Raw genomic sequence first — 24273 nt, forward strand, 5'->3', positions numbered from 1 at the left:
GGTTTCAGATTTTATTCGTATGTCAGTGAGTCTTATAGAGTACTTTAGTTTCTTGTTTGTATATTTGCTTACCTTACACCTTATTAATGGGCTTCGCTGAAACTAATTTTATCTTCAACTCGATTTTTGTCCACCATCTCTGCGGTCCCCCTTTTTTTTCTCTCAATTACCTTCTACAAGTTTCATAGAGTGGTTCCATCACAATCGATTTGGGAGTCATACGGGAATTTACCAATATGTGTATGTTTTACAGGTCCGTCACTTGCGTGAACTTAATTTAAATACACTCACTATTCACTGAGGAAATTATCCAAAAATGAAATACATTTTGCTCTCAAGTTAATTTATTACATTGTTACCATGGACAAAGCGTTTGTTGATGGTGACGTGAAACTTGATATGTGATGGTTTTTAAACTATCACGGATTTCAACCAGCTCTCGTAAGTGCTGATCCTGACGAACACATCAGGGGCACCGACAGCGCATGGGAAGCCCCAGGACACGATACCGAACTGTTTCCCGTCTTCAATGCGACGCAGAGCACTGCCAGAGTCACCCTGCAAGAAAATTTGCGGAACGTCAGTTTGCAAACCGAAATTGTTGCAAATTACAACCAATTTAATTATTTAATTTCATTTTCCTTGTGTCAGTGGATCTTGTGACTGACGTACCTACCTAAAATTAAAGGATGTACTTGCATTCTCATATATTTATATTACAATTTATTCATAGGTACAATTTTTAACGAATTATTTAAATTTAATTGTCCCGATTAATATGTTACTATCTATTGAAATGGTAAAAAAATATAAAATTAGATAAGTATAAAACAAAGTTGGGGAGACTTACGTTGCAAGCGCCAAATCCAGGGCCATGTAGAGTGCAGACTTCAGCGCGAGGATCCGTTTGCATTTCAAATTCCCATTCAATGTTGGCTTGATTCACAAGTTCCACGCAGTCTTTACTGTCAATAGTTGTGGTTCTCAGTTCCAAGAGTACGTCAGAGGCCGGACCACCGTCCTGTAATATGAATATGAAGATACCCCAATTATGAATCCTTAATAAAGTTGTCCAATATAATCAAGTGTGGGAGAGCCATGCTTAAGTGTTGGAGAACCGTGCTCCGACACGAATGGGCCGGCTTGGCCGGAGTGATACCACGGCCTCACAGAAAACCGTCGTGAAACAACGCTTGCGTTGTTTCGTTGCGTGTTACCGGAGGCCCAATTATCCCCCTTCTTGGCTAGACCAGTTTTTATGTACAAATATGATCACGTCTATAATAGATGTTCACCAGAAAATCCGAAGCTAAACGTAACCTCCAAGGCATGGAGATTAACACCATTAGATTTCGGGCTACCAATTACTTACATAAATTTTTGATTGTCTCACTTACATAAATTCTGCCCCAACCAGCAACTATAGCTGGCACTCCACCGTCAATGTAGTCGTAGGTGATTGCTACAGGCTGCACCAGGCTGCTGTAAGCCACTTCTGTGTCGGTGATGAGGACTCCAATATCATCCTTGATGGTAAACCAGTCGTAATCCGGGTGGGAAGCATGGCGAGCAACCTTGTAGGTGGTTCCACCAGAGTCATGGTGGTGGGTACCGACAGTCACGCGAAGAGACCTTTTAGAAAATATCATAATACATTAACATTCTGTCTATGGGATTATTTAAATCTTCTGCTCCCTCATCCCCAAACCACAGATCCCTATATCCCCAATCCTCAAATGCCAAAAGGGTGACAACGCTCTTGTAATTCCTCTGATGTTGCGGGAGTCTATAGGTGGCGCCGATTGCTTACAATTAGATGATCTGTATGCGAATTCAACGTCCTAACGAAGAAAAAAAATCTTTCTAGAATATTTTCATTACCTAGACAGAGTTTCAATGATGGGAATGGTGACGGTGCCAATACAATGAGCTGCGGTGAGGACGGTACGTGGGGCTATCAGAGAACCTCCGCAGAAGAAGCTTCGTACGAGTAGACCGGAGGAGAGGACCACCATGTGAGGGTGGCTGCCGACTGCCGCCTCAGTACCTCCAACGATACGACCATTGGCATTGTACTGGAAGAAGACGGACACGTCATCTTTAGGCCTTGGCAGTGCTGTGGATGGAAAAATAAAAATGTTATTGTAAACTGTTCAATGTTTTTGTGTCTTCCATAAAACTAGAGGCATTACATCATTCATTCTACCTAGAGAACTTCAAAAAGGAGTATATTTTCTAAATATATTTGACCTTTTACAACGTTACGTTTATATTTAAATAAAAAATATGGCGTTTGGAATTGTACAACTTACCAAGGCTACCGACCAGGAGGGTGGTGAACACCAGGAGTCCGGCTTTGTAGTCCATGATTCACAACGAAATACTTAATGATTTATTACCAAACATTGCTGATATTTATATTAAAACTGTTAGAGATAATATCATTCATAATGGGTGATAATTGGTTGCTTATCAAGTTGTGTGAATGTCTGATCAATATTTATGAAATAGGTCAAGTCTAGATAATCCCTTGGAACTCACTGGTGGCTTGGAAGTTAAGTTGCCTGTACATGGTGCGGGTTCGAAACCAGAAGAATACCAATGTGACTTTTTCTTAATTTATTTCTACGGTAATGAAACCGTCGGGTAAGGAAAATTACGTGAGGAAACTTGGATTTATTTAAATTTTATTTATTGTTCACGGCTGTTTTTAATTTTTTCTTCGTCCGATCTGGGTGAGCAGATCAAAATCAAGCCTTTCGAAGCTGCGGACTGCCTAGCGGGTTTACCGGGGCTCCGGCTCGAAAAGCAGGAGTAGGAACGGGGTGGTTTTTAGTCAGTAAGAGTCTGACACTCCCTTTCGCCTCGCCCAAGGCGCGTCAAGTCATTATCTCTTAAATCGGCAGTAAGAGGGTGACAAAAGTACCAATTAATGTGCTGTCATCAAGACTTAAAAAAATACTTTACACTATATCCCTCCCATCTTTTGCGACATTATCAGTAAGTAGCTTCTGCCAGCGACTTCTCCCTTGTTACCGTGGTATGAAAAGTGGCCTATGTGTTCTTACAAACCATAATCTGCCCCTGTTCCAAATTTCATCCCGGTGCCTTCAGCCGTTTTCTAGACGCTTACAAACTTTCGCATTTATAATATTACTAGGATATTTTATTTTATGATATCTTGTATTTTTTGATTGTTAATCAGTGAGTCAGCCCACTAACTAGACGTGTACAAAGATTAGATAGTATTATTTTTTTACTTTATTTTATTGTTACTGTGACTACCCTTTTTTATCATACCTCGTTGATCGAGTGATGACGATCGTGATTGCCGAGCACATGGTTTCAGATTTTATTCGTATGTCAGTGAGTCTTATAGAGTACTTTAGTTTCTTGTTTGTATATTTGCTTACCTTACACCTTATTAATGGGCTTCGCTAAAACTAAGTTTATCTTCAACTCGAATTTTGTCCACCATCTCTGCGGTCCCCTTTTTTTCTCTCTCAATTACCTTCTACAAGTTTCATAGAGTGGTTCCATCACAATCGATTTGGGAGTCATACGGAAATTTACCAATATGTGTATGTTTTACAGGTCCGTCACTTGCGTGAACTTAATTTAAATACACTCACTATTCACTGAGGAAATTATCCAAAAATGAAATACATTTTGCTCTCAAGTTAGTTTATTACATTGTTACCATGGACAAAGCGTTTGTTGATGGTGACGTGAAACTTGACATTTGATGGTTTTTAAACTATCACGGATTTCAACCAGCTCTCGTAAGTGCTGATCCTGACGAACACATCAGGGGCACCGACAGCGCATGGGAAGCCCCAGGACACGATACCGAACTGTTTCCCGTCTTCAATGCGACGCAGAGCACTGCCAGAGTCACCCTGCAAGAAAATTTGCGGAACGTCAGTTTGCAAACCGAAATTGTTGCAAATTACAACCAATTTATATATCCTCCTGAGTACTGAAGTTCTAAATTTAGGACAACCAAAAAAATAAAATATTTTACCGAAGTGCACCAGTTTAGCATCAAGTTTTTTTCGTGAAACGAAACGTTGTAATTTTTAGTTAATAATCTAAAATTAAAGGATGTACTTGCATTCTCATATATTTTTATTACAATTTATTCATAGGTAAAATTTTTAACCAATTATTTTAATTTAATTGTCCCGATTAATATTTTACTATCTGTTGATATGGTAAATAGATATAAAATTAGATAAGTATAAAACAAAGTTGGAGAGACTTACGTTGCAAGCGCCAAATCCAGGGCCATGTAGAGTGCAGACTTCAGCGCGAGGATCCGTTTGCATTTCAAATTCCCATTCAATGTTGGCTTGATTCACAAGTTCCACGCAATCTTTACTGTCAATAGTTGTGGTTCTCAGTTCCAGGAGTACGTCAGAGGCCGGACCACCGTCCTGCAATATGAATATGAAGATACTCCAATTACATTATGAAAACTTAATAAACTTACACCAGCTGAACTTTTAGCAAAGTTGTCCAATAATATCAAGTGAAGGAGAGCCATGCTTAAGTGTGGGAGAACTATGCTTCGGCACGAAAAGGCCAGCTTGGCCGGAGTGATACCACGGCCTCACAGAAAACCGTCGTGAAACAACGCTTGCGTTGTGTTTCGTTGCGTGTTACCGGAGGCCCAATTATCCCCCTTCCCAATCTTCTTATCCCCGGAAATTCCTAACAAAAAAATTCTTGGCTAGACCAGTTTTTATGTATAAATATGATCATGTCTATAATAGATGTTCACCAGAAAATCCGAAGCTTAACGTAACCTCCAAGGCATGGAGATTAACGCCATTAGATTTCGGGCTACCAATTACTTACATACATTTTTGATTGTCTCACTTACATAAATTCTGCCCCAACCAGCAACTATAGCTGGCACTCCACCGTCAATGTAGTCGTAGGTGATTGCTACAGGCTGCACCAGGCTGCTGTAAGCCACTTCTGTGTCGGTGATGAGGACTCCAATATCATTCTTGATGGTAAACCAGTCGTAATCCGGGTGGGAAGCATGGCGAGCAACCTTGTAGGTGGTTCCACCAGAGTCATGGTGGTGGGTACCTATTGAGGTGTACGAAGATCTGTGAGCTTGTGTCTGCGCATACAGATGTATTGTATCGGTGTTAGGTGGATGTATGTGTGTGAGTGTTGCAAGGTTACAACCGGTGTCGTTAGCCGCGTATAAACTGTTGTGTACAATTATCTAAATAAATAATATTTAAAGTGATTAAAACTTGCGTGATCATTTATGCCCTAATAGGTTATGGGCCCAGGAGACTATAAACAATTAATTTCGTGAGTTTTGGACAATAAATATAGTGAAAAGTTGTGATAAACAATTATAGTGAAATAATAGACTCGCCCCGTTCCATGCGGTCACAGTGCACCGAGTGCACGGCGCACGTATAAAAAGTGGACTCGCCCAAGTTGTTTACAACTTAACATTCTTTACGTCGATTTTATAAATTGTGTTATCTTTAATTCATCATTATGGCTGCTACTATTAAAATTGAACCGTTGAAGGCAAATAATTATGATACGTGGAAAATTCACATGAGGGCTATTTTGAAGAAAAATGACTTGTGGGAAATCGATCGGGTGCGATGCCACAACCGGCACGTACCGACCCTAAGTACTCAGATTGGGTGAAAATGGACGGAAAAGCTGAATCCGATATATTGTTAGCCGTCAGTCCTAGTGAGCTCGCAGCATTAGATGGTTTAGATACCTCAAAACAGGTATGGGACAAATTGAAATCGATGTATGAGTCAAGTGGACCCGCTCGTAAGGCGTCATTATTGAAGAGACTTGTACTGACACGCATGAATGAAGGAGACGATCTCCGAAAGCATATCGCTGATTTTTTCGACGCGGTTAAGAAACTGAAAGAAATCGGTTTAGTGGTGATCGACGAATTATTGGCAATTCTACTGTTGTATAGCCTCCCCGATTCCTTTAATATGTTTCGTACTGCAATGGAATCGCGTGATGATCTACCTTCTACTGAAATACTCAAGGTCAAGATTGTCGAAGATTACGAAGGAAGAAAAATACAACACACCACAGTACAAGACCAAGGTGCTTTGTTTGTCAAACGCACAAATAAACCGCATCAGAAGAGTATTACACGTGATCACACTTTACATAACAATAAGACACAAGTGGAGTGTTATCGTTGTGGTCGCCGTGGGCATATTGCAAGAGAATGTAGAACTAAAATTGTACACAAATCTAAGCACAGCGCAAAGCAAGCAGAACGTAGTAGTTCTGAGCGGCAAGAATATACGACGATGTTTAGTACGACCGAAGAGGCTCGCATTAGTGAACAAAGTAATTCTGTTTGGTGTATCGATAGTGGGTGCACTGGACATATGTGTAACGACAAGCACATGATTAAAGGATTTACGCGACTGGACAATGAACTAAACTTAGCAAACCATGAGAGTACACAAATTACCGGTATGGGTCAAGTCAGTATTTCGGTTGATACGGGTTGTGAAAAACGCCTAGTTGATATTCAAAAAGTGTTTTATGTACCAGATTTACGCACTAGTCTTTTATCAGTATCAAAAATGACTGATCATGGATACGAAGTTCATTTTACAAAGCAAGATGCCGTCGTGACTGATAAGAACAAAAAGGTTCATATAAGGGCAGACCGTGTCGGGAACTTATACCATGTCAGATTGGGTCAGCAGTATTCCAATAATGTACAAATGGTGAAAAAGCCAATTGACATGTGGCATGAGCGTTTGGGACACATTAACGAGCGTGATCTCAAAGCTATGGTCAAGAACAACTTAGTGCATGGTCTAAAGTTCGATGACAGTGAAAAATTGTCAGATTGTGAAACATGTTTAAGTCAAAAAATGACTTGTAAACCATTTCCTAAGAGCAGTGAAGGGCGGACGAACTCTTTATTAGAGATAGTTCATACCGACGTCTGTGGCCCGATGAGACACGAGTCATATGGCAAGAAGTATTTTGTCACATTTATTGACGACAAGTCACGCTGGTGTGAAGTTTATTTTATCGCTAATAAGAACGATGTTTTCAAAGTATTTAAAGAGTACAAAGCATATGTAGAGAAGTTGACAGGTTTGAAGATAAAGAATTTACAGTCAGATAACGGAAGAGAATATATAAATACAGAATTTGATGAATTCTTGAAGAAAGAAGGAATAAGAAGAAGATTAACTGTACCTTACACACCTCAACAAAACGGTGTAGCTGAAAGGAAAAACAGAACTTTGATTGAGATGGCTCGATGTATGATGCATCAAGCCGGATGCCCTCCAGGTTTTTGGGCAGAAGCCATAAATACAGCTAACTTTATAAGAAATAGATGTCCTACTGTTGCATTGAAAGGTGAAATACCTTACACTGTGTGGAAAGGGAAAAAGCCAACAGTAATTTATATGAATACATTCGGAGCGAAACTATACTACAAAGAAAAAGGCTCAAAGAAAGGTAAATTCGACGCTAATTCAGAAGTTGGAATCTTTATGGGGTATGACGACAAATCTAAAGCTTATAGAATTCATGACCCTAAAACTAAGAAAATTATCATAGCAAGAGATGTTAATTTTATGAAAGCAAGTGCATTTAATAATCAATATGAAGAAATTCTTGAGAGTGATAACGAAGAAAAGGAAAGCATAAATATAGATCTAAATAAAGAACATCAAAGTAAGGAGAAAGCAAAGGAGGACAGACCATATATAAAAGCTATAAAAACTGAAAGTAGAATGAGAAGATCATTGGAAAATATACAAGATAATTTGGAAACTGATTCAACAGATAGATTAACAAGAAAAAGACATTCAACTGTACTATGGGAAAGACTAATAGAACCTGCTAAAAGAGGAAGAGGGAGACCAAGGCTGATACGTACAGGTCTAGTAGGAAGACCCAGGAAGGAATATCAGTACCAGGAGAGTAATGAGAAAGTGAGAGAAGGTGAAACAGATGATGAAGAATCTGAAGGACAAATGTCAGCAAGCATGGTAACTATAGATCCAATGACCTGGCAAGAAGCTGAAAGAACAAGCGATTCTATAAATTGGAGAAACGCATTAGAAGATGAATATCTAGCCCAAATCAAAAATGAGACGTGGAATATAGTGCCACGACCAAATGATCAAAAAGTGATTGGCAATAGATTGGTATTTACCAGCAAAGTAACAGGAAAGAAAATCCGTTTGGTTGCCAAAGGCTGTTCTCAACGGCCAGGAGAGGATTTCCATGAGGCATCATCTCCGGTAGTTCGATCATCATCAATAAGATTGATAGCCGCACTATCATCAGAGTTAGGATTAGAAATTCATCAAATGGACGTGGTGACAGCTTATTTGAATGGTACTTTAGATGAAGAAGTTTATATGGAGATGCCTGATGAGATAGATAATGTACTAGATAAAATAATTACCAAGAAGCAGATTGGTTCGCGTGGTCAAGTTGTTCACGATGAGAAAATTATCGAAACAGCTAAATTATGGATGAAAAAGATGAATGAATGTGATGATACAGTATGTTTATTAAAGAAGTCGTTATATGGTTTACGCCAGTCAGGTTTACAATGGCATAAAAAGTTAGTTAGTAAATTGAAGTTGATAGGTCTCGAGTCAATGCCTCCAGATCCTTGTGTATTTATGTCACAAAATAATCATAACATAATGTTAGTCGCTATTTATGTAGATGACATAATTTTAGCTACGAATGATCTTGCATGGATGATGAATGTGAAGAAGGAATTAATGAAAGCTTTTGAAATGAAAGATTTAGGTAGGATTACTACTTGTTTAGGCATTGAGTTTGAAAGAGATGAAGAAAACAGAGTATATTTGAATCAGAAAATGTATGTTGAAAAACTGTTAGAGCGGTATGGTATGAGTGAATGTAAGCCTGTGAAAACTCCTATGGATGGTTTGGTGAAACTAGAAAAGCCTAAAGAGATTAAGATAGATGTTATGAAGAAGCTACCTTATCAAAATTTAATTGGTGCATTAATGTATTTATCAGTGTCCACAAGACCTGATATTACTTATACTGTAAATTATCTCAGTCAATTTAATACAAATTTTGATGTTCAGCATTGGCAGGCAGCTAAACGTGTGCTGAGATACTTAAGAGGAACCTCTAATTATGGTTTAATGTATGAGAGGACTGGTTTACCATTGTTTGGTGTGGTTGATGCTGATTGGGGTACAAATGCTATCGACCGTAGATCTTATTCTGGGTATGCATTTATTTTAGCTGGTGCTCCAATAAGCTGGGAAGCTCGTAAGCAAAGAACAGTGGCCCTGTCCAGCACTGAGGCCGAGTACATGGCTATTGCTGAAGCTGCGAAGGAAGCTGTGTATTTGCAAGATGTGTTGAGGAATGTAAAGATGGAGTGTGAGATTGTAACATTGTTCAATGATAACCAAAGTGCTTTAAAACTAGCTCAGTCAAGGAACTATCACTCTAGAACAAAACATGTGGACGTTAGGCACCACTTTATTCGAGATATGTGCGAAAAAGGTGTTATTAATCTGAAATATTTATGTACGGAAAGAATGCCAGCAGATGTTTTGACGAAGGGTTTAGGTGCAACAAAACATCATGAATGCTTAGGTAACCTGGGTATGATAGATAAATCAGATTAGCTCACAACTTCGAGGGGAGGTATTGAGGTGTACGAAGATCTGTGAGCTTGTGTCTGCGCATACAGATGTATTGTATCGGTGTTAGGTGGATGTATGTGTGTGAGTGTTGCAAGGTTACAACCGGTGTCGTTAGCCGCGTATAAACTGTTGTGTACAATTATCTAAATAAATAATATTTAAAGTGATTAAAACTTGCGTGATCATTTATGCCCTAATAGTACCGACAGTCACGCGAAGAGACCTTTTAAAAAATATCATAATACATTAACATTCTGTCTATGGAATTATTTAAATTTTCTGCTCCCTCATCCCCAAACCACAGATCCCTATATCCCCAATCCTCAAATGCCAAAAGGGTGACAACGCTCTTGTAATAGGGATATTGACGGGGTATAAAAATTACAAATCTTATTAGTCCGTCAGATAGGTAATGAAAAAATATTAATCAAGTATTTTTTTATTTTGTCATAAAATAAATAATACGTGTCTAATATTTTAAAATAATCTACAAGACGGACATTAAAATAAAAATTAGACGGCGTCGATTGCTGACGTCAACGTCCTAGCCAATAAAAAAGTATTATAGAAAAAATAAACAATTCTTTCTACAATATTTTCATTACCTAGACAGAGTTCCAATAATGGGAATGGTGACGGTGCCAATACAATGAGCTGCGGTGAGGACGGTACGTGGGGCTATCAGAGAACCTCCGCAGAAGAAGCTTCGTACGAGTAGACCGGAGGAGAGGACCACCATGTGAGGGTGGCTGCCGACTGCCGCCTCAGTACCTCCAACGATACGACCATTGGCATTGTACTGGAAGAAGACGGACACGTCATCTTTAGGCCTTGGCAGTGCTGTGGACGGAAAAATAAAAATGTTATGGTAAACTGTTCAATGTTTTTGTGTCTTCCATAAAACTAGAGGCATGACATCATTCATTCTACCTAGAGAACTTCAAGAAGGAGTATTTTTCTAAATATATTTGACCTTTTACAATGTTACGTTTATATTTAAATAAAAAATATGGCGTTTGGAATTGTACAACTTACCAAGGCTCCCCACGAGGAGGGTGGTGAACACCAGGAGTCCGGCTTTGTAGTCCATGATTCACAACGAAATACTTAATGATTTGTTACCAAACATTGCTGATATTTATATTAAAACTGTTAGAGATAATATCATTAATATAATGGGTGATAATTGGTTGCTTATCAAGTTTTTTGAACGTCTGATCAATATTTATGAAATAGGTCAAGTCCAGACAATCCCTTGGAACTCACTGGTGGGTCAGAAGTTCAGTTGCCTGTGTAAAGTGCGGATTCGAAACCAGACAAGTGGCAATGTGACATTTTCTTAATTTATTTCTATGGTAAATAAAAACGTCGTGAAAGGAAAATTGGGTGAGGAAACCTGGATTTATTCTTTATTTTTATGTTCATAACTATTTCTTATGTTCTTCCTCGGTCCGAATTGGGTGAGAAGAGATCAAAATCAAGCCTTTACCCACTGCTGGGTTTACTTGATTTTGGTCTCCTCACAAGTGTGACACAATGACATTATTTTTAGCATAATATGATGTCGAGCCTGCGCTTGTTAAAAAACAAAGGTGGAATGAAATGTCAATTCGTTTTGAGAAAGCATGATAATATTGCTCATTCCTATAATTATTACGTGAAACGAGTGATATGAGGAAAGAGTCTAAAGTTTGTAGATTCTCTCTGGGATTATTTTGAGCAGTGGTATGGAGTCTTTTTTTTGAGGGGAAAATCATCCAATGACTTCTACCGCCTTGGGCGAGGCGAGAGGGAGTGTCAGACTCGTACTGACTAAAAACCACCCCGTTCCTTCTCATGCTTTTAGAGCCGGAGCCCCGGTAAACCCGCTAGGTAGTCCGCAGTTCCGGATCAGGCATCAGCCCTAATGGGCCCCATCTGTGGTGGTCTGATGGCTCTTTGAGGCGCGCGCGGAACGTGACGCACCGCACTCACGGGTCTGATTATGTTCGGGCGGTGAGCTACCCTTGCTCGCCGTCCGGAGGCCCGCACTTACGGTGGCCGGAGATCGTCCCGCGATCCCCGACGCCCAGAGTATCTCTCTCGACGGCTGGGGCGTGAGGAGGTTTGTTCCCTCACGCGCCCCGCCTCCTGCTTAGCTAGCATGATTGCTTCGCAGAAGGAGGAAACGGCATCCCAGTCCCTCTCGCTCCGCACCATGGCTTGAACCAGTGCCGGGCGCGAGAGGTCGCCGTCTGTGGTATGGGGTCTAGAATTATGCTCAACATTTTACAACTTACAAATTTAACGTAACTGGCAAAATGCAAGCGCTTTGTGTGAGGGTGCAATGTTATTCAAATCCAAAAATATCATAAACTTCTTACGCCTCTGGTGTAGATTCCAGTTCGCAAAATCATTTATTATTAGGGTGTCAATGGCAGCACTGGTAGCTTTATATTAGGTGATCCGTGTGTTTGTTCGCCCCGATCCAGTAACAAAACCTTTGCGTTAGAAGAAAGTTTAAATCGTGCCCCATCATAATCGTGATCAGAAGTTTGTCGCCCAATTATTATGGGATGTTCATGGTTGTCAAATATGCAATAAACGTAACATATCTTTTATGTTTTTACATTAAATGAAGGCTATACATTTATTTTAATTTTTAGAAACTTATCGAACATTTCTTAAGACTAGGTACTAGGTTACGTATAACCAGTATTACTAGTTAAATATTCCAGTGCAATGGTCCTGATCTTCGATCCTGACTTACTGATAACTGAACTGCCTTCATCAACCCCTTTTTTGAGGGGAGAAAATCATCCTTTGACTTCTCCCGCCTGAGGTGAGGCGAATGGGAGTCTCTGACTCTTACTGATTCACAACCATCCCGCTCTTACTCGTACTCTTCAAACCGGAGCCCCGGTAACTCGCTAGGTAGTTAGTAACTCCGGATCAGGCATTAGCACTACTAGGCCCCATCAGTGGTGGTTTGATGGATCTTTGGGGAATAGCTTCGCGACCCCTAAATGGACAAACAACTTCTTTAGTGACACAAGTGGTGAGTTGGTGGTCGGTGTGTAGGACAAAAGCAACAGATGATTTTGTACTAAAAAAAACTCTTAGTAAAAAATATTTGAGGAAGAAAAGGAAAAAAATTCAATCAGACAGCTAGATAATATCGGTAGTAGGAAATCAGATTTTAGTGATTGGAAAAATACATAGTCAGGTATATTATCTCTGTAGATAATGCTCATTGCTCGTACGATGGCTTAGCTACTAATTACTTAAGTCCGATATTAAAATTAGTTACCGGTTACATGAGAACTTATATTATTTTGGAATTCCTTATAATCATCTGTTAAGAAGTGATCCAACAGAGAACTAAAGTTATAAGTGTGGGACAGCTATGCTTCGGCACGAGTGGGCTGGCTCGACCGGAGTGATAGGCCTCACAGAAAACCACCTTCCCAATCCCTGATTCCCCAACAACCCTTATATTCCTAACACCTAAAAGGCCGGCAACGCACTTGTAACGCCTCTGGTGTTTCGGGTATCCATGGGTGGCGGCGATTGCTTATCATCAGGTGATCCGAAGGTTCGTTTACTGGCTTAAACCAAAAAAAAACTCGACATAGCCCAAACAATTAGTAAGCTGATGTGTAAAAATATAATACCTATATCCATGAATTAAGTAATTTTCAACCCAGTGTTAGTACTTAAATAGGTTCCAATGAATAGAAGATACAGAACCCTTCCTCATTTAATTATCTAATATTTGATGTACCTACATCAAATCATATAATAGATATAGGTAGAAAGATTAATTATTAGTCATTCACCAATTGTTTGTATATCATGCAACAATATTTAGATTCTACGATAACTATACGTAGAAAATACAGGTTTCAAGTCTATTATATCAACATTTTACCTCTTATATTTTACCTCCTATATTGGTAAATATTGTTTTTATATGGTTGCTAAGTTGTGTGATAATAGAGTAGTATATCTTCGACTACCGCTACACTTCCCGCGAGTGGTATAAAAGCCGATTAAAATACTACACTACACATTTGGGTTGGCGGACGGCGAGCAAGGTTAGCTCGCCGCCAGACCAGAATCTGACCCTTGCGTACGGCGCATCGCGTTCCTCGCACGCCTCAAAGAGCCATCAGGCCACCACAGATAGGGCTCAGCAGGGTTTATACTGACCCGGAGCCGCGGACAATCTAGGGTTTACCGGGTCTCCGGCTCGAAAAACAAGACTACGAACGGGCTGTTTTTAGTCAGTAAGAGTCTGAGACTCCGTCTCGCCTCGCCCAAGGCGGGAGAAGTCATTGGATGATTTTCCCCCCTCAAAAAAAAGGCAGGGGAAGCCATTTGATGATGTTCCTCCCTCAAAAAAAAAAAACAATTACATATTTGATAGACACCGGGCAACAGCACTCTCTTTTAAAAGTGCTGTCTCCAAAACGCCTGCCGAGCATACATATTGCTAGCAAATCTCCTCGAATGGATCTCCTCTATGTAAGAGACATAGAGGAGATCCATAGTCCAGCAGAGGATAAAATTAGACTGGTACAATCTGTTCGTGTCAGCTTGGAGTAGTCATGCTCACTTAAAGCTTCACTCATTGGCAGCGGCACAGGCATTAGATCGTTCGATTCCTTCCAATATGGTTGGGCGTTGGGTTGAGAGGAGGTTGAGTTAGGCGGTGCTGGTTCACGTGTCATGTTCGTGAACGGGCGCCGTCAACTGGGACTGGTCAGGTCCAGACTGTATTATTTTATTGTCCTTAAGGTTATTTTTCTTTTCATCACTTTGACTGATTTTTGGTGTTACATTGTTCTCAAATATTTGAATCAACAAAACAATGTTACCAAGAATTGTATTGAAAAAGAGTAACTTATGGAGTTTCTTGCTCGTTCTTCTTCACGGGAATCTACACTTTGGAACGAGTTTATAATTTAAATAATATTTACTTTGAACTTCTAAAGTGCTTTCGGTGTATTTTAAATAAATAATTTTGACTTTGCAAGCAGCAGACAATGATATTGTTTCAATTTTATTGTAAAACTGTAGGTGCCTAAGGAAAGCATATTAACAAATAATGTTGTTTACGTTTAGCTAATCTAAAATAAGCAGGCGCTTCGATTTATATAAAGTCAAGAAGAAAACCATTTTCAAAGGGCAACAAGTGTATTTTCACCTCTTAAAAAAAGGGGTCTCGGGTTCAAACAAAGCATTACCCGGCTTTTTTCGGTCTCAGTAGTAGCACGGAGTCTTTTTTTATATTTTGAGAGGGAAAATCATCCAATGACTTCTTCCGCCTTGGGCGAGGCAGGAGGGAGTGTCAGACTCTTACTGACTAAAAACCACCCCGTTTTCTCACTCCTGCTTTTCGAGCCGGAGCCCCGGTAAACCCGCTAGGTAGTCCGCAGCGCCGGATTAGGCATCTACCTTACTGGGCCCCATCTGTGGTGGTCTGATGGCTCTACGGAGTCTGGAACTGCGCCCTTTATATGGAAATTAGCTCACTCCCTATTACATGAGACTTGTAAAAATGCTGTAAAGTGGATGTACCTACATTGTACAGTGCACCTCAGCCTACCCATTTGGGGATAAAAGCTGTGACAATACTTTTGAAATCAAAGACTGCATGGTGACCTCATTCATTAAAGTGTCATAGTATTACCCTATCTGTCCATTTGGTATGATAGTGTATCATTTTATTATGATTTAATTAAACACTTGCGACGATAAGACATAATCATACATTCTTGACATTATGTACCGTCCCTGTTATCCACACAATAGATATATTACAGTGATTAACATTGATTTTTATTTACTTACCTATTCTATCCTAAGTACTTTTATTACAGTAGTATCATGTACTAGCTACTCGCACTCGGTTTCACCCGCTTTACTCTGCGTCTATTGATTGTAGCGTGATGTTATGTAGCTTATAACCTTCCTCAAGAAATGGTCTATTCAACACAAAAACAATTATTCAAATCGGTACAGAAGTTTAAGCGTAAAGGAGAGCACGGTGTTTTGGCCTGTGGCCTAGCTCGATAAATGCATCTCCGAGCACAAAAAGAATTATTCAAATCGGTCCAGTAGTCCCGAAGATTAGTGCGTTTAAACAAACAAACACGCACAGACTGCACTAGCGGGTTCGATTCCCGCACGGAGCAATTCTTTGTGTGATCCACAAATTGTTGTTTCGGGTCTGGGTGTCATGTGTATGTGAACATGTATGTTTGTAAACGCACCCACGACACAGGAGAAAATCCTAGTGTGGGGCAACGTTAAAAAAAAAAACTCTTCAGCTTTAAGGTCGGTTCATATCTGGCGTAAAATACGTCAAGCGTATCATTGGTAGCACTGACGTATTGTCGGTTGGAACGGACGACGGAAAACCTTCAAAAGGCGCCTAGCTTGCCACCCTGGTTACCCCCCTTAACATCTATAAGAAGCACCGAGTTCTCTTAGTCGTAGACACGGTCTGGATCCCCCACGGGGCAACGCCTGTTACGGCTACGGCACATCCCTAAGTTGCACGGCAGCACGTGACCACTGTGCCACCATCTTCCCTGAGACATAGTACAACCAATTAATAGACAACGAGACACCTAATCAGTCGATTAGGGAATTCCGCGTAGGTATAGCACGCAATTTTGTTTACGTTTACAACTGTAGGATAAAAAATATTTAGCCATATGTAAGCTTCTTATCACTTATCATTAATCAAAGCTAAACTTTTATCTCAGTAATCGATATTATAAATATGAGTAGTGTAGCGTTGGTGCCACAAACTCACTGCGGGCGTTGTTAAACATGGACTACAAAACCGGACTTCTGGTGTTCACTCTCCTGGTTGGGTGCTTCGGTAAGTTTTTATAATTGATTCAATTATACATTTGCAAAAAATGTTAGAAAAATTAAATGCAAGTAGCAGCGCGACAGTCGCTGCGTCGTGTGTCGCGGAATGCTCCTCATCAATATGTGTCAATACGAGCCTCTAGCATGGCTTGAAACTAGTCCAATTTCTCGTCAAACAGTTACGTGTATAAGCCGATAACATAATAAATATAATTAAATGTGTAATAGAGCAGATCTTTCTTTATTGTTATCGTTATATCTTCCAAAGGATGGGGCTTTGAATCTTCTCGCATTTCTATTTCATTTTCTCTTTTCTTTCTTGCTCAAAACTTATTGAAGTTTTGAGCAAGAAGTCTTATTGAAGTTTTTGTGAATTTAGAGCGTTATTCGTCGCATATACCAATGTATATGCAACGAATAACGCTCTAAATTCACAAGTTGCTTCTATAATAAAATTATAGTTTTATGTGATAAAAAACTAATAAGTGAGAGAAAATCTGTCTGATGTTGGCTTTCAGAGACATGAAACCGAATCTGTGGCACAACAGTCTTGAGTTTTCGATGTTTTATTTTTTAAAATAGCCTTCCTAATACACGTTAAATAATTGACTCCTATAAACCATGATTGACACCTTATTACAAGTAGAATGGGTATGCTGTTTGTCATTGAGGAGTTTCAAGGGATGTTCGAGGCCTTTCATTTTCTCCGTGAAATCACTTCGAATTCTTGTTCATTAGCAAACTAATAATAAATATTTGTCTTTAAAAATATATCATCACGTAAAGGGTCCGATTTGAACAATAAATAATTAATACGTCATCACGCTTTTTTTCTAAAAGGAATATGTGGATGACAATATTTTCAATTATATTTTAGAATCGATCATAAATCTTAAAAACGGAATCCTCTTAACCTTGATTAACCGTTAAATACCTAATTAAATACATTAATCAATAAACATATCTCACGTTTTATTATTCAGCAAGATTAAATCAAAACCAACGTAATGACACAACATTATCTGATAACAATAAGACGTAAATACTGATTAGAATTCTACGAGTTTATCCAATATTTTGGAAATAATTGGAGTCTTGTCTTTTGTTCTTGCTCTGTTGTCTCCAAAAAGAATATTATCCCATAAAAGATGACAGTTTTATATTCATCTGATCTTACAAATAGTCTTACTGGACGATTACTAGCAGTATTTCTGTCCTGCCAAAAAATAAAATTCATTCTTTCATGTTGTGTGAGGAGCTGCAAGTGTAGATCGAGCTCACATTTGAGCAATTTTCATTTAGTGTATTGATTAAATCCTAAGGTACCATTAGACATCATACTACCTACTTATCATAATAGGTATGATCGATTACTGCAGTATTTATCTTAGTGACGATACAGTGACTCTACTTAGCGTAATTAGAAAAGATAAGATGAATATCAATAAAATTAAGACGATTAGCGATTTAGATTTACAAAAATACGATATAATATTAATGTTTTTCTTCATAACATTGAGTTATCGTTTCGTATCAGACACGTGCCATGAGCAACCGAATACAGATTTGAAGGTTGAACAATATTATGACTGAAGGCATCTACGATCTAAATACAGGAATCCCTTAACCATCAAGGTTAATGAAAGAAAGTCATAGCCATCTGCAATAGTCGTTCTTATAATCTTCATTCAAAGCAAGTAAAGGTTGTGTCCTGAGTTGGTATTTCAAAGATAAAATTGTTTCTTCCTGACTGCTATATTGCCAAATAAGAACTATACCAACCGAAAGACCTCTTACCTAGCTTTATTAATTGGGGTCTATCTAGCACCTACTTGATATTAGTTCATGTGACGCAAACCTTTTGAGTAACTTAATTTTCCTATTTCAGCCCTTCCAGCGCCCGAAAATGACAATGACATGTCCATTTTCTTCGACCACACCGACGCCAACGCCCGTATCGTGGGTGGTACCCAGGCGGCGACAGGTAGCCACCCTCACATGGTGGCTCTGTCCTCTGGAGTGCTAGTCAGAAGCTTCCTCTGCGGTGGTTCTCTGATCACTCAGCGCACCGTCCTCACTGCTGCTCACTGCATTGCTGCCGTCTTCAGTGGCAACTCTCTCACCAGGTAAGTTCTGGCCTGTTCTTTCAACTTTGGAACTTCCAAAGTCTTAAGCATGTCTTTAGTTTCCAAATGCCAACATAATCTATAACTCAGTTCAATTTGGAATTATGAATTCTTCGAGTTTCTTGTGCATATTTGCAAAAACTGAAAATTCTAAAGTTAGTTTTTTCAATTTTAATGATTGAAACTATGTCCACAGCTCTCTCCGTGCTACCGTTGGCACCAACCGCTGGAACAGCGGTGGTACTTCCTACACTCTGTCTCGCAACGTCACCCACCCCAACTACGTCGCTGCTACCATCAAGAATGACATCGGAGTCCTCATCACCTCCTCTAACGTGGCTCTCAATAACCTAGTGCAGGTCGTGCCCATCACTTACAACTTCATCGGCCAGGGAGTTCTCTCCAGAGTTGCTGGATGGGGCAGAATCAGGGTGAGTACCACATCAATATGTTGCCAAAATAAGAATTTGCCAAAATCATATTGTGATGTAGAATTCTTCTGCATTTCTTCTTCTAGGTCTAAAAATATTCTACTTGATTAGTTGCAAAAAATGTTCCACAAATTCACAGTATAAGCACTACAAGTGGTTTTACTTTAGTCCTTGGATTGATCATCTTTTCCTTATTCCAGTCTGGTGGTTCCTTGTCTGCCACTCTCCTGGAGCTGACTCTCAACACCATTGACGGTAACGACTGTGTGGCTCGCGTGGCTCGCGCCTCCATCGACTTCAACGTCCGTGCTCCTCCTGTTGAGCCCCATATCGAGGTCTGCACCCTCCACTCCCCTGGATTCGGAACTTGCAACGTAAGTATTATTAATATTTTACTTTTAGTAAACTTACCTTTTGTAATCGTTTTAAATAAATTGACTTCTAGTTATTCTCAAACATGTTCTAAATGTTCTTCACTTTTTCCTACAGGGTGACTCTGGCAGTGCTCTGCGTCGTGTTGACAACGGCCAACAGTTCGGTATTGTGTCCTGGGGCTTCCCATGCGCTCGCGGTGCTCCTGACATGTTCGTCAGGATCAGTGCTTTCCAGAACTGGCTGAGGGCTGTCATCGTCTAAGAACATCATAAAATGGACCGGAATAATAATAATTAAAAAATTGGTTAAGTCTTTTGTTAAATATGCCTTTCATTTCTAGCTTTATACCTTCTTGTCGTCATCTCCTCGTCACGTCGGAGTATAGGAATAGGTGATTATATCGAAATATTTACAGCTGCTCCTTTTTTGAGGGGGGAAAATCACCCAATGACTCGTATGCTCCACCGTGTCCTTCGGGCGATATAGAGATACTACTATATTTAAAAGTTTCCATACCTACGCAGGTTTGTAACGATACGATACGATACCATTTGTATTGCATCTATGTTATCCGAAATTGGAAAACTACATCGCAATCATATTCTCTAACTGCTGTAGTTTGCTATGATAATTCTAGTAGGAGTCAAAAAGCAGAAGTTATATTCCTTTTATGCGAAACGTACGAAGGATCTAGACGTGATTGGGCGAGGCCTTTGTTCAGCAATTGACGTCTTCTGGCTGATAATAATGATGATAAAACAATATTGATAATGAGATTGCAGGAGTGTTAAATCTACCAAATAAAATAAGAATATTTCTCAAACGTATGCATTTGTTACTTAGTCATTACTTAACAGTTCTTAAAACTAGAAAACAAAGTCGTAGATAAATCTTAACAGTCAGAATCAGTCGTTATATAGTGACATAGTAAACTCTAAGAAGTCCTTGACACCAAGTATCCTGACATGAACGTCAGGTGCTCCCATAGCGCACATGTATCCCCAGGATACGATGCCAATCTGCTGCATCGTGCTTAACCTGACCAGAGCACTGCCGGAATCTCCCTGTGAAACAGGAAAACAGTCTGTTAGGTACAGAATACTGCTTTTTTATAGTTCAAGTTGCATCAGTAAGAGAATTCGTGAGAATAAAGAAGGTCCTACTAAAAAAATCGTTATGTAAATGATGCTCATAGTCCAGTACTGCCTGCTGTCATGAGGAACAGCTTATAACTATTACAATAGTACTAAACAGTACTGGGTACTTAACTTCACTGACAGACAGACTGACGGACAATTCAATTTGACGTTTAGCAAAAGTGCCTAATTTAGGATTAATTGATCCTTTGATTTAATCTTTGGTACTGGATCTAGATAGACTGGATAGTACTAAATAAATAAGCACTGTGATTAAGTAAGAACACCTAAACACAATGTAAGTGTAGGCACCTACTGGTTCTTTAAGTAGCTTTGATAGCAAACACACATAAAATACTGACATTCATCCGAATCTCTTTAAGATTTAGATTTCTTTTATAATAGAGAAAGTAAATAAATTGCAGTCTGGTCAAGAAAGACATATACACTATACACACAACACACGACGTCACGCCTTTTTACCCCCAAAGGGGTTAGGTAGCGGTAATGCCGCTATACAATGTACATCCACTTTTCACCATTTGACATATAGTGTATATATTATACACTACTAGCTACTTCCGCGCGGTTTCACCCGCTCTGCTCGGCTCCTATTCGTCATAGCGTGATGTTTTATAGCCTATAGCCTTTCTCGATAAATGCACTATCCAACACAAAAATAATTATTCAATTCGGACCAGTAGTGCCAGAGATTAGCGCGTTCAAACAAACAAACAAACAAACAAACTCTTCAGCTTTATTATATTATAGTATAGAGTATAGATTTGATGTCACTTATACACCATTCAATTTAATTCTTATTCAGTACTTACAACGCACATCCCATGTCCTCGAGAGTGGAAGCTGCATATTTCAACAGCACGCTGGATTGGTGGGGCGTTGTGTTGTGATGCTACCTGCATCTGTTCTTGGCACTGGTCGTGGTCCAATATATCCACGTAGAGGACTTGCTTGTCATCAGGAGTTGGTTGTAGGTGCTGGAAGAAAGTAGAAACATATTCACTATTAACTACAGTTGTGGAAGTGGTTATTTAGCAGAATGGTTGCTAGTGCCTCTGCCAAGCAAAAGATGTCATTAATATTGTTGATCTCAAATTTGGATTTTGGTAACTCTTAGTGCTAGTACCAAATTCGAAATTTTAGGATTAACAGCATATCTGGGTATAGGTAATGTAGTTCAATTTTTTTATGGTATAAGCTTGTCAACGTGCGTACGGATCATCTGTTCGTATGCAATCGCCAAACGCCGCCCAAGGACACCTGAAACACCAGAGGCGTTGCAAGGCGTTGCCGGCCTTTTGGGGTTAGGAATTTAAGGGTTGTTGGGATCGGGAATTCGTAATCTCAATCACATTTATTACGAAACACAAAGTAAGCGTTGTTTCACGTCGATTTTCTATGAGGACGTGCTATCACTCCGGTCGAGCCGACCAATTCGTGCCGAAGCATGGCTCTCCCACACTTAAATCATCTTACATCTCGATTACCTTCTACATGACTTCCAAGAAACAACCATCTTAAATAATAATTACTTCTATCTATATGACATCAACTTACTATGACATTCCCTTCGACTTTTGGCCCAGTCCGCCCCCATCCAGCAACAAAAGCCTCTTCATTTCCTTCAACGAAGTCGTAGGACAAGCTGATGAGGGCCACTCGGTCTGTCAACTCCACTGGCGCCTCCGTCACCAACACTCCAGCATCATACTTGATGTTTGTAGAGTCCCACTGTGGATGCAAGTGGCAGCCCTTCAGGGTGACCATGGTGCCTCCTGAGTTCCACTGGTTGGATCCCACTCGGGAGTGTAAGGTGCTGGAAGGTACAATGTTATTTCTAAATAATAATTGTCATACATGTAGGTAGTTCCTATAAAAAGCAACTAGCAAATATGTATCTTTACGCTTGATCACAAAACATTGTTCTAAAACATTAATGTGTCGTTTTATGGTTGCCTGAGTATTTTTTGTAAAATAAAACAAAACCGATAATGTTGTTTTTGCTCCACAGCAGTGTTTTAGCAGAGAAGACTGCCATACCATACATTCAGCTGTGGACCTTAAGGGGTGACGGTGATAATGTATCCCAACGTATTTTAATTTTTTAATAGCAATTCACACAAAATCGCATATAACATGCAAAACCGAAAAGGCGATAAAGTAAAATAAAAAAATGAGCTTACTGCAACAGTCCACCGTCATCATTTATAAAAGGTTCGAGACAATGAGCTGCAGTCAGCATCAGTCGCCTGCTGATGAGGGAAGCTCCACACAGCTGGAACATGACTCGTTCTCCGAAGACCAGGGACACCATGTAAGGAGCTGAACCTTCTGCTGCATCTTCTCCGCCAACTATGAAGGCCTGATGGTCTGAAGAGGGGAGGGGAACTCCTGGAAATTGAAGAGCACGGTTAAAAGGTGATGATGAAGTGGACGTGTGGAGATACTGGAACAGATTTAGAGTTGAGTTTTCTGTGAGCGGATTGCTAGTTATTTCTTAAAGCTGTCGTTCAGTTATTGGTATACATAAATAACCACATAAATAAAAAGTAGTTTAAGGTATCCGTCCACTGGCCTGCATTCGTACGCATTCCGTATGACGTCATCAATACGCATCACATCTAGGTATTGCCGATGATGCGGATCAGTGGACGCAGTTGTATGAGTTTCTATACAAGACAAACTAAAATCCGTTGTGTGCGATGCATACGATGAGGACGCGTACCTTTAACCACGTCGATTAAAAATTATTTTCTCCACTTCTTACCAGAAACAAATGCCGCCATTACTCCAAATAAGAGAAAAACTGTTAGAAATTCCATTTTTAAATTCAAACTAATCACTTCAATTAAAAACTTATGAATGACTGATGAGAAATACGAAAAATAATTACTATTTATACGACATATATTTTTTTTAGTCTGTAACCGATAATAATTTTTGACAGATTAATTTTTTTTTATATATTTTTAAACAGACTTTTGCCCTTGACATTCGAAAAATGGCGATGTTTAATTAGTTGGGGTAATTAGTACAAGTAGATAATTAATAAATTAGTAAACAATAGTTACGTAGGCTGTAGTACGTTGCACTTTACTTAACCTTGGTGATAAGGTGTTATTTCGGAAAATAAATAAACAATAAAAGACAATATTACTTAGCTACTGATAACAATTATCATGTCTCGGTGATTTAATGTTGGCAGTATGACTAAGTACACAATCCTTAATTTAGTAATGGAGATTTAAATCGCAAATCTAGTAATATCATTATAATCCCAAAATCTCCCAAGTTGTATACTCTTTTTGTGGTCTTTAGATTATATGTAGTCCCTCTAAAGATTAAAACATAATTTAGTTGTTTGTGCAATAGTTATTTATAATATACAGTCGGGGTCACACTTTTTTTTTCTGAGTGAGGGAAATCATTCATTGACTTCTCTCGCCTTGGGAGGTCTCTAACTGACTAAAAACCACTCCGTTTCTATTCCTGCTTTTCGAGCTGGAGCCCCGGTAACCCGCTAGACAGTACGCAGCTCCAATCAGGGACACACTAGCTGACGGATAATGGTCACAAACCCCATGCCATGACCGAAGAATATCCTCAACACCAG

General features: G+C 39.5%; 4 protein-coding genes across 4 annotated transcripts; 1 reads left to right on the plus strand and 3 right to left on the minus strand.

Moving 5' to 3' along the window:
• Window positions 1-326: 326 nt before the first annotated feature.
• LOC118267760 (chymotrypsin-2-like) lies at window positions 327-2409 on the minus strand. Its single transcript, XM_050694302.1, has 5 exons — window positions 2313-2409; window positions 1882-2116; window positions 1398-1632; window positions 851-1021; window positions 327-558 (listed from the first exon to the last, which is right to left on the minus strand). The coding sequence occupies exons 1-5, from the start codon at window positions 2365-2367 to the stop codon at window positions 412-414; spliced, it is 843 nt and encodes a 280-aa protein (XP_050550259.1). The 5' UTR covers window positions 2368-2409; the 3' UTR covers window positions 327-411.
• Window positions 2410-3667: 1258 nt separating this feature from the next.
• On the minus strand, window positions 3668-10809 carry LOC118267586 (chymotrypsin-2-like). The gene is made up of 6 exons (XM_050694313.1): window positions 10740-10809; window positions 10310-10544; window positions 9908-9927; window positions 4886-5100; window positions 4266-4436; window positions 3668-3899 (listed from the first exon to the last, which is right to left on the minus strand). Exons 1-6 carry the CDS (start codon window positions 10792-10794, stop codon window positions 3753-3755), a joined length of 843 nt encoding a protein of 280 aa, XP_050550270.1. The 5' UTR covers window positions 10795-10809; the 3' UTR covers window positions 3668-3752.
• Window positions 10810-16412: 5603 nt separating this feature from the next.
• LOC118267797 (chymotrypsin-1) lies at window positions 16413-19825 on the plus strand. The gene is made up of 5 exons (XM_035581989.2): window positions 16413-16578; window positions 18460-18697; window positions 18894-19128; window positions 19329-19502; window positions 19618-19825. Exons 1-5 carry the CDS (start codon window positions 16527-16529, stop codon window positions 19762-19764), a joined length of 846 nt encoding a protein of 281 aa, XP_035437882.2. The 5' UTR covers window positions 16413-16526; the 3' UTR covers window positions 19765-19825.
• A 560-nt stretch (window positions 19826-20385) lies between these two features.
• Window positions 20386-23539, minus strand: LOC118267941 (chymotrypsin-1-like). The gene is made up of 5 exons (XM_050694301.1): window positions 23428-23539; window positions 22844-23051; window positions 22218-22476; window positions 21473-21637; window positions 20386-20567 (listed from the first exon to the last, which is right to left on the minus strand). The coding sequence occupies exons 1-5, from the start codon at window positions 23480-23482 to the stop codon at window positions 20409-20411; spliced, it is 846 nt and encodes a 281-aa protein (XP_050550258.1). The 5' UTR covers window positions 23483-23539; the 3' UTR covers window positions 20386-20408.
• Between the last annotated feature and the right edge of the window lie 734 nt (window positions 23540-24273).

Source organism: Spodoptera frugiperda, chromosome 6 (assembly GCF_023101765.2).
Source record: "Spodoptera frugiperda isolate SF20-4 chromosome 6, AGI-APGP_CSIRO_Sfru_2.0, whole genome shotgun sequence".
NCBI classification, from domain to species: Eukaryota; Metazoa; Arthropoda; class Insecta; order Lepidoptera; family Noctuidae; genus Spodoptera; species Spodoptera frugiperda.

What these genes read in the sequence shown, in the direction of transcription:
- LOC118267586 (XM_050694313.1), bottom strand. Translation starts at nt 10,794, where the DNA reads ATGGACTACAAAGCCGGACTCCTGGTGTTCACCACCCTCCTCGTGGGG. An exon ending in CCTCCTCGTGGGGAGCCTTG is followed by an intron (nt 10,545 to 10,739) that starts GTAAGTTGTACA and finishes TTCCGTCCACAG; the next exon opens with CACTGCCAAGGCCTAAAGAT. An exon ending in CTGGTTGGGGCAGAATTTAT is followed by an intron (nt 4,437 to 4,885) that starts GTAAGTGAGACA and finishes TTCATATTGCAG; the next exon opens with GACGGTGGTCCGGCCTCTGA.
- LOC118267760 (XM_050694302.1), bottom strand. Translation starts at nt 2,367, where the DNA reads ATGGACTACAAAGCCGGACTCCTGGTGTTCACCACCCTCCTGGTCGGT. An exon ending in CCTCCTGGTCGGTAGCCTTG is followed by an intron (nt 2,117 to 2,312) that starts GTAAGTTGTACA and finishes TTCCATCCACAG; the next exon opens with CACTGCCAAGGCCTAAAGAT. An exon ending in CTGGTTGGGGCAGAATTTAT is followed by an intron (nt 1,022 to 1,397) that starts GTAAGTGAGACA and finishes TTCATATTACAG; the next exon opens with GACGGTGGTCCGGCCTCTGA.
- LOC118267797 (XM_035581989.2), top strand. Translation starts at nt 16,527, where the DNA reads ATGGACTACAAAACCGGACTTCTGGTGTTCACTCTCCTGGTTGGGTGC. An exon ending in TCTCCTGGTTGGGTGCTTCG is followed by an intron (nt 16,579 to 18,459) that starts GTAAGTTTTTAT and finishes TTCCTATTTCAG; the next exon opens with CCCTTCCAGCGCCCGAAAAT. An exon ending in CTGGATGGGGCAGAATCAGG is followed by an intron (nt 19,129 to 19,328) that starts GTGAGTACCACA and finishes TCCTTATTCCAG; the next exon opens with TCTGGTGGTTCCTTGTCTGC.
- LOC118267941 (XM_050694301.1), bottom strand. Translation starts at nt 23,482, where the DNA reads ATGGAATTTCTAACAGTTTTTCTCTTATTTGGAGTAATGGCGGCATTT. An exon ending in GATGACGGTGGACTGTTGCA is followed by an intron (nt 22,477 to 22,843) that starts GTAAGCTCATTT and finishes TGTACCTTCCAG; the next exon opens with CACCTTACACTCCCGAGTGG. An exon ending in GAGGACATGGGATGTGCGTT is followed by an intron (nt 20,568 to 21,472) that starts GTAAGTACTGAA and finishes CCTGTTTCACAG; the next exon opens with GGAGATTCCGGCAGTGCTCT.